The sequence below is a fragment of the Perognathus longimembris genome, chromosome 3 (genome assembly GCF_023159225.1).
Source record: "Perognathus longimembris pacificus isolate PPM17 chromosome 3, ASM2315922v1, whole genome shotgun sequence".
Classification (NCBI taxonomy): domain Eukaryota; kingdom Metazoa; phylum Chordata; class Mammalia; order Rodentia; family Heteromyidae; genus Perognathus; species Perognathus longimembris.
The window spans coordinates 28,717,833-28,732,845 of record NC_063163.1 but is presented as its reverse complement, the minus strand read 5'-3'; the positions used below and the strand labels follow the sequence as shown (position 1 = coordinate 28,732,845).

Genomic DNA, 15,013 nt, shown 5'->3' with positions numbered 1-15,013 from the left:
AGCTAGTAGTACTTATATAATAAAAACATATTATTTATAAATTTGTTTTATATGTGTTATTTAAATATTTCTGTGTATTGTTTCAAGTCTGACAATGCATCCTTCAATCTCAGAATTAAGAAAAACTTGAGTAACTGGTAGGGGGTGAAATTCACTCTATTGTTGCCCAGCAGGCTGTTGCTACTACATACAAATTACTACATACAAATTACATAATACGTACTAACTTTAGGGTTACATTCATTTAATCTCTCTTTAGCTATCTTCCCTAGTCTACAAATAGTGATGGGCCAATTAGCACTTATCCATTAAAAATAAAATGAAAATTTTAAATGATATATTTAAATTTTTAGAACTATATGGAGGGAAGAATGATGTCCATATACTAGTTAAGTTTGTAGTGAATAAATATGGAAAACCATACTGAAAGTTTTAATTTATGGGTCACAAGACATTGAAGGTAAGTGAATTCCTCATATATTTATTTAGTACGAAAAGTCCTAGGAAATTATACAGTGTTATGGTATCCTGGAGTTATCTCTCAGCTACTCTGAAGCTCATAGAACACCAAGAGTCCCCAAGTACCTCATTGCTTTGGGGGACAATCACAACTGAATATATATAAATCTTTAAATGTTAAGAAATGATTCTAGGGGGCTGGGGATATAGCCTAGTGGCAAGAGTGCCTGCCTCGGATACACGAGGCCCTAGGTTCGATTCCCCAGCACCACATATACAGAAAACGGCCAGAACCGGCGCTGTGGCTCAAGTGGCAGAGTGCTAGCCTTGAGCGGGAAGAAGCCAGGGACAGTGCTCAGGCCCTGAGTCCAAGGCCCAGGACTGGCCAAAAAAAAAAAAAAAAAAAAAGAAATGATTCTATACCAGCTGTCATAAAATGTAAACTCTAGTGTTTATCTAGCACACAAACTTTGGGCAGCAACAATTTGTAATTTATTTGTTATTTGTAATTGCATTTTGCTATTTCTTCCCTATCTAGGGCCGTAGTGTTTAGATTCTAAACAATTTCACTTGAGATTCTTAAAACCAGTGTTATATCACTGTTGTAATTACTTTCAACATGCTTCTATTGTTGATGATCCTCTTGTATCCTCCTCCTGTGGTTGTACCCAAACTATCACTGTATCACTGTATCTTATCTGAGTACACTGCATACTGTATATACTGGTATTAGTACTATGGTAGTGAAAGGGAATATCAAAATCAAGAGACAAAGGATAAAAAAACAAACGACTCCAAAAGTAATACTTGCAAAACCATTTGGTGTAAACCAACTGAACAACTCCATGAGAGGGAAACGGGGAAGGGGACGGGGGGCATGAGGGAGGATGTAACAAACAGTACAAGAAATGTACCCAAGGCCTAATGTATGAAACTGTAACCTCTCTGTACATCACTTTGACAATAAATAAGAAAAATAGATAGATAGATAGATAGATAGATAGATAGATAGATAGATAGATAGATAGATAGATAGACAGATGAGGCAAGTGTGCTTCTCAGGAATGTGGTCTTATTGACTATGGCACCTTGTAAATTATTTCCTGATTCAAAACTTTAGGCATTCCTAATGAATACAGTCCAGGCCATTGTGTAAAGAAAGAACTGAAGGGCTGTTGGGAGCTCAGTGGTATGAGTGGACTGAAGATCACTGTAAGAGTTATTAAAATAGGTAGCCCATAAAGGAGAACTCCACGTGGTATTCAGGCAAGAGAGAAAGTTTATTACTGAACTGCTGGCCTATGACAAGCATGGCAAGACAGGAGGGTAAATTCCACCCCCCCCCAACCGTTATCTAGGGCAGGGGCAGGGGGATGTGGCCAGGTGGATTAGGATGTGACCTCAGGAAAGGGGGAGGTTAATGCCTCCAGGTATACCATTACCCAGGTAACTGGGTGGAGTGGAGCCTTAACCAGGTGGGGAGCATCTGCATGGAGCCCTCCCAAGGTGGGCCTTACAATCAGTACAGTAGCTTTCGTTTCAGTGTTTTACATATAGTCAAAATTGTAAGGGAAATTAGTTAAGTAATATATAGTTTAACATTAAAACAGATTAACATTAACATTAAAAGTGAAAACAAACATTTTATATAAAGCATATACTAGTAGTAAGATTCATGATTTATAAAATCTTGTTCTTACAACAGTGATAACTTACGAAAGCTAGAATATATATGTATATATATATATATGTATTTACCTATCTATCTATGTATATATATGTGTATATATGTATATATCTCCTCCACCAGTCCTCAATCTTGGACTCAGAGCCTGAGCATTGTCCCTTGAGCTTCTTTTGCTCAAGACTTGCACTCTACCACTTGAGTCTCAAAACCACTACTGGCTTTTTCTGGATATGTAGCGCTAAAGAATCGAACCTAGGGCTTCATGCATACTAGGTAAGCACTTTCCCACTAAGCCACATTCCCAACCCCTCCTTCATATATTTTACACTCTCATAAACATACTGCTTCTATTTCGTAAGGGCTGAGATTACAGGTATTCATCATTATCCTAAACAAACCTCGGGTTAATTTTACTTATTTACTAAAAATTTGGAGGTCTTGATTGTTTCCAACAATATCTAAAATGAAACAAATATTCCATTCCGAGAAAGTATGCAGACTCATAGATGTGAAGACATGTGTATCATGTACATGCATATTCCTTTTATCTTAATTTTATTACTTTTCTTTTTCCTGTGTTTCCTATATTTTATTATTCCAGATAAATACATACTGTGTTTGTGAAAGAAATAAGATGTTCATAAAAGGCAGATATTCCACAGAAGAGTTTTTATAAGGCTAATAACACATGTGTTATCTCAGAATGAGGGTATGGAGTCCTTGGAGTGGGGCTGAATGTGTTTGTAGCGCAGAAAGTTGCTTGCATGCTATCCTCATGTTAGGAAGAGTTGAGGAAGAAATGATTGTTTACAAAGTGTGAGTCATTTGCCATACATAGTCAATGGACTTTGCAGATTTTTAGTACAGATGGGAAATTCCTTGTATAATCCAATAGAAAATGAACTATTACACACCTTTGAAATCACCACATTCCTATTAGTACAATCATTTAGCACGTAAAAGTTTTATTTGTTAAATTCTGTAGTGTCCTTGTTGAAGAAGTACCCTATTCAAAGTTGCAGACAGAAGGATAACAAATGGACAGTGTTGGAAGTATATAACTTTTATTTGCAACTAAAAAATATTTTACAGTAGTCCATCTACTTAATCTGAAAGAATGTTAGTCTAAATTCACGGTCACCAGGACCTTACTATACTTAGGAAACCTGGGCTGTTGATCTTATTCCATGTATACAATATATAAAAATAAAAGGACTAGAAGATGGGTAGAACTTTATTCATTCATTCATCCATTGCTTCATGCCAGAAGTTATTCAAAACCTGGAACCTAGCATTAAACAAAAATGTTTGAAAATCTGACCATGAAAAAGAATAAAACTCTCACATATTCCTGCAGATGAACATTGAGGAGCTTATGCTAAACAAACAGACAAAAGCAGGAGAGATACTGTGTTTATACTAGTCAGAAATGAAAATATGCAAATAAATAGAGACAAAAAGTAGATTAAGTTATCAATGAGACTGGTGAGAAGGATGCTGCTTAATGCTTACAGGCTATATTTGAAGTGATAAAGAAGTGTTTTAGAGATAGTGTTGGTAGTAATCCAGCGTGGTGAATGAAATTATTGTCACTGTACACCAATGATTAGAGAGTTAAAATGGTGACAATTCTGTATCTATATTTGTATGTGTCCATAATAGAAATAATTTAAGCTCATCATCATGGCCTTGATATTAAAACACTTTTTTTTTAAATTAAGTGTCAAAGAGGAGCAAGAGTTCTATGCAGGAATGCTTTGTGGAAAATTCATTTTCTCTAGACCTGAGCAGACCCAGGTAGTCACAAAATTAAATTGAAGGAAGGCCCAGCATTGACCCAGCAAGGTAGATCATATTAAAGGTCAGAGAGGAAAAGAGTATACACACATTGCAGCATTGTAGGACTTCCTATAATTTTTCATTTTCATTCTGAAAAAAACTACCAAATTTTGGATTGGTGTAAAGAGTGGAATGATATAAAGCTGGTTTTATTTGTAAAAGAGGATTATCTGAGATATTTCCAAAAGAATAAAGAGATGTTTGTAGATGGAAACAAGTTGACCCAGTATATGGAGAGCAGTAAGGAGCTTGTGTAACAATCTAGAAAATGTTTGATGATCTCAACTCCAAATTGACAAGAAGAATGAACAAGCATCCAAAATTGATAAATTTTCTTTAAAGAAAAAAGTGTTATAAGTTCGAAAAGGGAAAGATAAAGGCAACTCTGAATCTTCTGTTTTGAATAACGAATGGAGATATTAACAAAGGAGAGGACTAGCTTTCTTTCTGTGTGTGTGTGTGTGTGTGTGTGTGTGTGTGTGTGTGTAAGCATGCATGTATAGTTGCATAATTACAAATAGAAATGTAAAAATTCAGTTTTCGGCCAGAGGTGTGATTCAAGTGGTAGAGCCATTAGCAGATAAACACAAATTGCCAGTAATGATTTGAAAAAGAAACTGCCCTACTATGTAACTGTACCCTTTTTGCACAACACCTTGTCAAAAAATTTGTGTTCAGTTAATAAATAAATTAAATAAAAAAAGAAAAGAAAAAAAATTTGACATGCTAATTGATTTGTCACTAAAGTTCCTAAACATAGATGTTGAATAAGATAATTGTGTTAAAAATTCTACAGTTTACAGGATTACAAACATAATCCTCTGTTGTTCATTGTAATTGTATTTTGAACCACTTTTCAATAAGCTACAGGAATTTCTAGGTTAGAGTTTCAGGGTAAAGACTATTTAAATTGTTATAAGATATCATTATTCATGATTATGTTAAAAATAAAAAATAATGATAAGCTTGAAGATTAAAAACAAGTAATAGTTTTATTCAAGAAGAGCAAAAAAGAGTCGGGTAGTCTAAGGTTTTAAATTAAATAGCAGGATAAAATTACTTGAAAAATTCCATACTTGAACATATTTCAATACTTGGATCTTCAGTATGACATTGCTTGGGTCTAAAAACAATGATGTTGATGTATGGTAATAGGACAAGCAAGTGAAGTTTGTAAGTATAACCCCTCTGTACCTCATCTTAACAATAAAATTAATTAAAAAATAAAAATGAGAATAAGGAAAATAAAAAAAAATAAGATGACATTTATACTATAAAGCCTCAACAGCAATGTGATTTGCTAAAATAACAAAACAAACTGTTGTGGGGATTGAGGAGGTGGAAAATGGGAGAAAAATGAGGGAGGAGGTAACAAATTTGAAAATAAATGTACTCACTACCTCAGATATATAACTGTAACCCTTCTTTATGTCACCTTGACAGTAACATTAAAAAATGATTTCAGTAGGAGCCAATATTTAAAATTTCTTTGAAGTGGAACAATAAAATGTGTATATTAAAGACAGAAATATAGTTTTTAATTGATGTTTGGAAGTGGATGATGAGGACATCAAGATAATTGAAATTAATGCCTTTACATATTTATTAATGTATACTTGGAGTGAAATAAGTTTAAATGGAAAGAAAGCTTGAAGATCATATATTGGTAATGTATACTTTCAAAGATTTTAGTATCAAGCCATTTATTTTGCTTTTCTTGAATAATGAAAATGTGATTGGTGTCTACTAATGATTAGTTTGTAAAAGAGAAGAACAGTATTTAGAAAGTTTATTTTTATAATTGCTTTGCCTTTAAGAATATTGGAAGAGCTTGAAAGCACTGTTTCTCAAAGGAGCCAATAAAAGATAAGTCCTCTAGGGGAGAAAGATCAACTCTATTTACAACAAAGCAGAACAATGAAGGGTTTTCAGACCCACAACACCACTCCTCCATTTCATAGTTTAGTTTGCCCTCATATAAAGTAATATGCTGGCATCCACATTAGAATTGAGATTGACAAGGCATTCCTTTCATCCCACACTGCCAAAACTCCTCACTAATAATAATTAACCATTCCTGGCTTCTGTCCAACAGTTAAATAAACACTGGGACATCTTTAAGCCTCAGCTACATTTCTAGCATTAACTAAGGAAAGATGGGACTCTGAATGAGATTTGCTGAACAGTATCAGTATAGCAAAATGACTACTCAATTGTCTATTCATGAATTACCATTATTTTATGCAGTTGATATTGGAATGTGCATAGAAATAATTATTAAGTGGGTAATATTCAGATTTCTAAATGTTATTAATAAACTTGCCTCAAATATAATCACAATATTTGGTATATAGAATCTATCATTGTGCTTTCCTAGGATGGATGGATAGATAGATGTTATATATATATGTATATATGTATATATATATACATATATAGAGAGAGGGAGAGGTTATATATAAAGAGAGAGGATGTATATATATATGTATATATACGTATATATATGTATATATATACGTATATATACATATATATATATATATGATTTTGGGTACCTGTAAAAGAAAATTCTTAATATTCAGGGTCCACATAATATAGAAATGGATAATTGCTAAAAAATAATAATTACAAATTCATTTTTATTTACTTGAATGATTTCGTCAGTTCTAGTTGCAATGCTCTAGGCTTAAAATTTCAAAGCACATAACCGAATACCTTGAGAAGAGTAAGTCTTAATGTTTGTTGGAAGAAATATTTAGGGGATAGAGGAGATTAATTCATTTTCTATCATCTAATTTGGTCATGGAGAAAAGATAATTCCTACTCTGCTTTTCATGGAAAGTAAAATGAAGGAAGGAAAATCATTTTAGATGGTTTCTGTAATATGTCTTCAAGACTGATCTGATGGGTAAAAATAATGGAGAGAGGGAATCTGTGCTCATTGATTCTACATTTTTATTGTTCTTCAGAATGCCCTATTTTTAAGATGAATTCTATCAATCCCTCAAGATTGTAATTTTTTTTAAACAAGCAATGTATATGTCTGTTTTCTACTTGAGCTAAAATAAATTGTTATATTTGTTCTGTGGTCCAAGCAAATATGTTTACCTCCATGCCTCTGATTCGTATTTCATAGTTCTTCAAAAATATCTAGGGGAGACAAGAACCCATGTTAATGTCTATAATTCTACATATTTTAAAAGTTGAAAATGGAAAATTTGTGATTAGATGCCAATATGGGCAGCACAGTTCATGATCCCCATCAATTCCTAGCTGGATGCAACTGTGCACACTTGCCATCGAAGACATGCAGATTCTAACCTCAGGAGCATTGAAGTTCCAGGCCACCTCTTGCAGAAAAGTCTAACAGTGGCAAGCTGGATGCAATTGCAAGTACCTTCAATCCCAGAAACTATAGGAGGCCAAAAATAGGCAGATGTCAATCCCAAATTACAAACGAGACCCTTTCCTAAAAAAAATAAAACAAAATACAACTGTAAAATTAGGACTGGAGAAATGTTTCAGTGGTTAGAACACTGTCTAGCCCTAAGGTCAAATCAAGGTACAACCACAAAATAGATTTTTCTTAATTTTTCCCAATTTGAAAGAAGTTTAAATAAGCTTTTGTCCCTGAGTGTGAGACCAGAATAAAAGAAATAAGAGTTGACTACTTGAAATCATATTTAAGAGGTAAAGTAAAAAGGATAAGCTCACTGCCTGATTCCCTGCCCACTTTCGGATTTGGATTTTGTTTTTCTTCAGTCCTTGACAAAATTTGCCTGAATCTTGACAAGAAGGACACTTTTTGCATGGATTTCCCTAAAAATAACTGTGCATATTACTACAGACCTTTAACTTTTACTTAGAACAATATTTTCATAACTTAATTCTCAAATCCCTACATGCTTCCTTAATTTATAAATAAAAGCTAATTTATGAACATACATATCTTGTTATCCAAAATTAGGGTTGAAATAATCATTTTGGATGTTGACTAAGAATGAACACACTACAATCAGGAATTCAGAACATTTATTGCAAGAGCTGAATAATTGTAAATAACGTAGAACTGGCAAAGCAGTAACAAGGATAATCGTTTAGATATTTATTCTGTCAAAGTCATCAAACAACCCTCACAAACCGACAAAAATGTACTTCAATAAGCAATGCACCCCTACCCATTATTTTCCATTATACTGTGGAAAAATGTGAACTGCTATTTACAAAGTAATTTTTTGGTAAGAACAAATTAACTATCAGATTAGCAAACCTTTTAAATTTTTTTGTTTTACATATATGTATATATTTTAAACTGATGGTGAACTGTGGCATTAAGGTAACTTCCACTCCTTTCAATAAAGACATTTTGTTGCATGCTATTTATTTGTTTAAATCATCTGTCATGCCTTAACAAAAAACCTCCTAAGAATGTTCGAATTTGGATTTGTTTGCACGTGCAACTGAGATCTTATTATTAACATTAGCTGTCACTCTTTTGGTTTGACCTAAGTGACAAAATGCTGGTACCTGCCAGGCATTGACCAACTATGATAAACAACAGTTAAACAGCAATAATTAGAGATTTATCCCTTTATTTTCCCCAACTACCCTACCTGGAGAATGTTCTGTTACATCATGAAGGCACAACACATTAAATATTTTGTGGCTATGGTCTAATAACACTTGTGTTACAACAACAGTATTGTATATGAGGATCAACACAAACTCTGCCATTTCAACAAAGTTGTAGAGACACACATATGTCCAATTGAAACTAGTTTTGAGTACTTATATTTCTTCAATATACGCTAATTTTGATACATTAGTTTAGTTTTGCATGGATAAAAATTACAGGATATTATATTAATTTTGATGGATAACATTTTTCCATTATTATCTCACTTAACGGTACTAATTAAGTGGATTTGCTTTTCCCTACTTTGAAAATAATAATGCGAAAAAAATGGTTCTGAATTTTCAAGCTTTTGTAGCCATCTCCTTTTCTTTTGTATAGAGTTTCACTCTTCACCCCCCCAAACACTTTTTTTTTCTTTTTTTGTTTCTTTAATAGAATTCTGGTGCTACAGCTCTCATAAAAGAAGCAAGATTTCAGAACCCATTTCAAACTAAGTGTTTAAGATCCTTTGAACAATGTGTGTCAAGACAGACTAGTAGTGTGGAAACACTTCACTAAGAGAAACAACAAAAATAACAACAAAAAGGGAAATTGAAATAAAGGAAAGAAGCAACCATAAATACAGAATTATGCTACAACATTTTAGGTGAGTGCTATAAGTACACAAAGTTGTTAATAATAACTTGCTTCTATTTACAGATACTTTAACACTGATTGACTTACAAGTGTCCACTAACGTTGTTAACAGCACAATAGGTTTAATGCTTATATATATTTTTTTAATTTTGTTTGAAGTATAATGTCAAGTATAGCGGTCCCAGCATAAATGAATGACAAAAAGAGCACAATTTTCTAACTGGATATATTTGTCAGTCATTCTAATCCATGGAACTTTCTGACTCTCCAAATGCCTATTCTATTGTTCATAGCAGCAGTCCAGGGTCAAAAGAAAATGCGATAATAAAAATAAATTGCACAATGAAGAAATCTCTGGAGAGTTAATCAATTCTAGTAAACAAGATCACATGGCTAGTAGAAATAGCTTCTCTCTTATGTTGCAAACAGTATATCCTCAATGGTACTAACACAAAGTTATGGATATCCCTGCTATAAGGGGCATAGTTGTAGAGATCTACTGTATACATAAAGCTCTGACACACACAGTATTAGCATGTCTATTTAGATTGAAGTGATTAGGTCCCAAATAGCCTTCCTAGAGTTGGTGCTCCTTAGGCCTCTCCATAGCGCCTCCTGCTTGCTTATAGGACTTCAGATTTGCCAGAGGAATGTCTGTCACATGGCTGCCATTATTGAAATGGCCTTCGTTGGAGCCATACTGCTTACGGTCATTGAACTGGTTTCTGTTGCTGTCTTCTTTCCAGGCTCTGGTCAGGGTATGCCCGTTCACCAGCTTATCTTTCTTGACCCATTCTTTCTGGGGTGCAAAAGTTGAAAGAGGAGATTTGGGGTGTTGGTATGGACCCAGGCCAGGAGGCATCCAGCAATTATCCGAATGACCCAACACCAAGCACTCTTGAGTGCACATCTCCGTAGCTTCAGCTAATCCACGAGGACCCAGAGGTCCATCTGTAGAAAACATCAGACAGAGGAGAGAAACAAGAGAATAGTTATAATCATCTTTTTAAAGGGAAGTACATTAGTACATCTCATAATACGTTCAAATGAATCAGTAATACAATCTTGCATTCTATGAGATTAACATAAAAAGCAACCACATTTCTGGCTGATGATACAGTATTTATATTTTTATTTTTCTCATCAGCTATGGTTTATATGTATCTACATTTTTTATATTAGATAGAGAGATAAAGATGGGCATTAAAAAAAAAAAAGAACACCACTACAGAAACATATAATTCATTTGGATTAATCATTCCATGGCATACCAATTGTTACTGATTTAAGTTTTAAGAAAAAAAACTAAATTTATTAAATTATAAAGAGAAAAATTGGAATATGGTAGAGCAACAACTACACAAAATTTTAAAAGCATACTACATGAAGAAAATGACCATTAATACCAGGTACTCTAACTTTCTTTAAAAAAAGTTTTTTTAAGCTTAAATATGTAGTTATTGAAAATAGTTTATATACAAATGGTTCAAAGGATTTTTGTACAAGTTTGTACAAAAGAGTTGCCATACAACAAAATACTATATGAATACAAGGAAACTTGATCAATGTCACTTCTTTCATTTTCTCTCCATCCCTTCTAATCCTATTTCTTGCTTAATTCCATTGTAGAATATGCACTGAACTTTATCCCTTTTCTTCTTTTCATTCATTTGAAAAAAATATTTTAATAAAAGTACCATGTGCATGTCACATTTGATCAACTGTAAACATCCTGAAACCCAAGGGGAAAAAAGCAATTTTACATATTTTCACACAATGTTTGCTTACTTTAAGTTGCTATATTTTTGAAGTGTAAAGTGGGATCCAATCCTAATGTTGTGGTACATGCTTTTCGTCTCAGCTAAACAGGAGACTAAACTGATAGGATTATGGTAGCCCAGCAGTTTAAGACAAAACCAGAATGAAAAAATATCCATCAACACCTATCCTCGGTTACTAAATCAATCTCATCATAACTGAGAGAAGAGAGAAATCATAGCAGAATTTATCATTTTTTTGTCACCAGTACAACATCCATTTGAATGACGATTCCCTAACAGCACCCATCTTTCTGTGAAAGTAGAAATCAGCACTTTATTAATTACTAATGACCAAAATGGTAAAGGATTCAGTTATTCTTGTTGTTGTTTTCCCTCATTATTAAATACTCACTTGGCAAGTGACAGGTCAAAAATTAGGAATTCAGTTTAGGAGTGAGGTTAAATGCATAGACAAGAATGACTGAAGCATGCATCATGTTCAGGAGCAACAAGTCTTCAGAACAAACCATGTACCAAAAGAACGCACACATTTGCCTAGACAATGAATAACTTAGAAACAATTGGAATATAAGTCTTTCTTAAAATCCACATTAATACAAATAATAAAGTAAAATTACTAGTGTTTGTGAGCTATTTATATTTGCTGCTATTTACCTTAATAATATCCTCGTTCTTTCTTGAATATTACCAAATACTTGCTGATATAGGAAACAATGGATGGAAAAGACAGAAACAGCGAACAGGCAACCTCACAATAGACTCCAGATGTGAAAAATATGTGATTCAAAGGCACTGTACCATACAAACTAAAAATTTACCCCACATATCTTTTAAGATCTGAAAAACTGCTCTTGAGAATAACCGTAAAGTTCTATCCCGTCTGACCTCTATTCCCAGCCCTTTAAAAGCAAACAGTTTTATTTTGTTTAAACACACATTCATTACTTTAAACTCTTTCTCTTGCAGACCTGTAATGATTACTTCCTTCCTTGGATATTTAATTTAAATTTTTCTATGAACCCTTTTTGCCTTATATAAATCTGGCCACATTTTAAAAGTTCAAACTAATTTCTCACTTTTAGTTTGTTCTAGTGTACTTAATGACACTGCATCTACAAAGCTAACACATTTTCCTAAAGCCAATCCATGACCCTCGCTGTAGAACCACAGGCTTTGCAAGTATTTTTTTCACATAGCCTGTTTTCATTTAATTAGTGACTCAGTCAAGGGTAAGATTCTCTTCCATCTACCACAAACCAGATTTCATAACTATAATGGTTATTGTGACATTGACAGCTTAAAGAGTTCAACAGATCTCCTTTTGATAAATAATAATAAATTTCCTAGCCAATATTAAATTTCCTAGCCAAACCTACAGTCCTTACCTGAGATGTGTGTGTGTGTGTGTGTGTGTGTGTGTGTGTGTGTGTGTGTTGTGTGTGTGTGTGTTGTGTGTGTCTTTGGAGCGAGTTTCTATACATTCACAGAGTGTTTTGATATGGTTTGGTATGGTTTGTTCCTATTTTGTTTTGTTTTCCTAAGAGACTGAACAATCATTATGGTAAGAAAATGGCTTGTTGTTCTGCTTGCATTACAGTGTCTAAGCAATAGTCATGATATATGAACAATGATAATTGTTAATAAAATTTTTATGAGTTTGAAAATGTTCTTAGAATTATTAAAGATATCCTCCCCTTAAAGGCAGACCTTAAGTAATTTTAAAAGAGGATGCTGATTTCACAAAGCTCAAACCAAATGTTCCTCAACAACAAATCACTTTGCTTAGTGATTCTTTATGACAGGTAATAAATAACTCATGTAACTCCTGGACAAAATTATTCACTACTTTCAGAAATCAGTGTAGATAAAAAGAGTTAATAATCAATTTGGTGTGTAATGTGTCTTAAAGGTTATAAACCAGCCCTTCATTTTCACTTTTCTAACGTCAATAATGCTTGTTCTCCTCTTGTTAGCACCTCAAATAGGGAAAAATATTACCAGCTTTCAGAAATACCAATGAAATAAAGCCTTTATTGAGCATATAAAAAGGATATACTGAGTTATTTTAATCTAAGCTTATGTGATACACTGTTTGTAAGTATATGTCAAATTTAACTTTGACGTCACTAAAACATTTTAACAAAGTTTTTTTTAAAACTTTTTTTATACCAATAGTATGTAATTACTGAACAGGCATTATGACAGTGGTAACCACCAGGAATATCATAACTAATAAACTGTCATCATGCAGATAAGATTTTTCCAGTGAATAATGTCTTTAAGAGTAGTGACATGAGAGGAAGAGAACATGCCGTTGTGAAGAAATAGGGGAAACTTTCCAGATTTAGGAAGGTTTTTCTGTCAACAACAAAACAGATACAGTTTATTTAAAAAAATTTTAATGTCATTTCTCTCGTCTTATAGATAATTAACAAGATCTTTATCGCTAAAAGTTTTGCATACTATGAAAATATATTTAACTTGCAACACACTTTTTATATTAAATTGTATTGACTGTTCTTTGAGAAATGTACTGTGATTCATGTTATAGATGAACTGGAGGATTCTTTTAAAGTCTATGAATTAGTTTGTATAAATTCTACAGATTTTTTTTAAGTCAACATTCTAAATACCCAAATGGGGTGAAAAAAATAATGGTCAAATAAAATAGAGAAAAAATGGCACTTGGATGAACAGTAGTCAGAAATTCATTTTATATTCCCAAATATGAGAGACATTACAAATCAGTCACACACAAGGTGAAGGCTTGTACCCAGAAACAGGGTAACCACGAACTAAGCTCATGGGATGATATATATGAATAGCCAGTGGGGTTAGCTGCAAAAGACAATTTGAAGAATTAAGCAGGTACTAGGTTGTTAAACTATCTCAAATTTTCTTGTGTTTTTTCCCCCAGCATTCCCCAGGGTGATCAGCACAGATGTTCTTGGCACATTAATGTGAGAGCTCTAGAAGGAAGGGACTGGCTATGGAGTTAATTGCTTGAAAGGGGAACACTGACAGGCCTCTGCTAGGGTTGCAAACATGGAGTAACAAAATCTTTAAAAGCAAGCAAGTAAACAAACAGAGGCTTTACACACCAGTTGCCCTATTCTGTATACTGTAAAATGTTCTGTTGAAAAACATAGTTTATTTTATGTTGCAGTCAGTTTTTATTTGGGGATGTGATATTACCTAGAGAAAGTCTTTGTTTTCTTTGGGTTTATGTATAATTCTCTGTGTTTCTTGCAGTAGCAATAAGAAAAGTGATTCAAAACAAAACAGAAAGCATAAATCTCTCTCTCCCTCATGCTGTCATTCCTCTCTCTGTCTCTTTTTATCTGTCTTTGTTTCTCTGTCTTTGTATTCAGTTAGTGTAGATAGATGTTTTGAGATTTTATGTGATGGTACATAGATGTTGATAAAGATATAGATGTTGGTATAGGTATATAGGTATTTGGAGGAAGAATGGATGCCTGGGTGTAGGCATTTTTCCCATGTGTCTGTTATTGTTTTAAAATTGTAATGGCCTCTTTATACTGCATCACAAAGTATTTGTTTAAAATACTTATCAGAACTTAAAATTTCTGTTAGTAATTTTCTCTAAATATTATACTGACTTTTTCTCTTCAAAATAAGACTCACCCTAATGAATTTTAAACACTGAAATATTAATTGACTGCTAAAGCTCAAATTAACTGTGCCTTTTCACAATCTCCATCTGATTTTGTTATCCTTATTTTTTTCACATATAAAGATGCAGTTGCTGATGGAACTGTACAAGCCATCTGTCTGTGCATTTAAAATTGAAAAACAAAAGCATAAAGAAAACATTCTGAAAGTCCTCTCTTAATATTTAAATTAATTTTCAAAGTATTTTTCATTTCATTTTCCCCTTAAAAACCAAACAAAATATTTTGTAAATGTTAAACATTCATTGCTATTAGAAGAGATATAGGGTGTGTCTCAAACAAT

General features: G+C 33.2%; 1 protein-coding gene across 2 annotated transcripts in view; it reads right to left on the bottom strand.

The window, feature by feature from the left end:
- Window positions 1-8,011: 8,011 nt before the first annotated feature.
- Window positions 8,012-15,013, bottom strand: part of Pcdh9 (protocadherin 9) — an 821,831-nt gene continuing 814,829 nt past the window's right edge. For both annotated transcript variants that reach the window (XM_048341264.1, XM_048341265.1), the window contains one exon: window positions 8,012-10,208. In XM_048341264.1, the coding sequence (XP_048197221.1) occupies window positions 9,835-10,208 (374 nt within the window). In that variant the 3' untranslated portion in view covers window positions 8,012-9,834. The remainder of the gene's footprint in view (window positions 10,209-15,013) is intronic.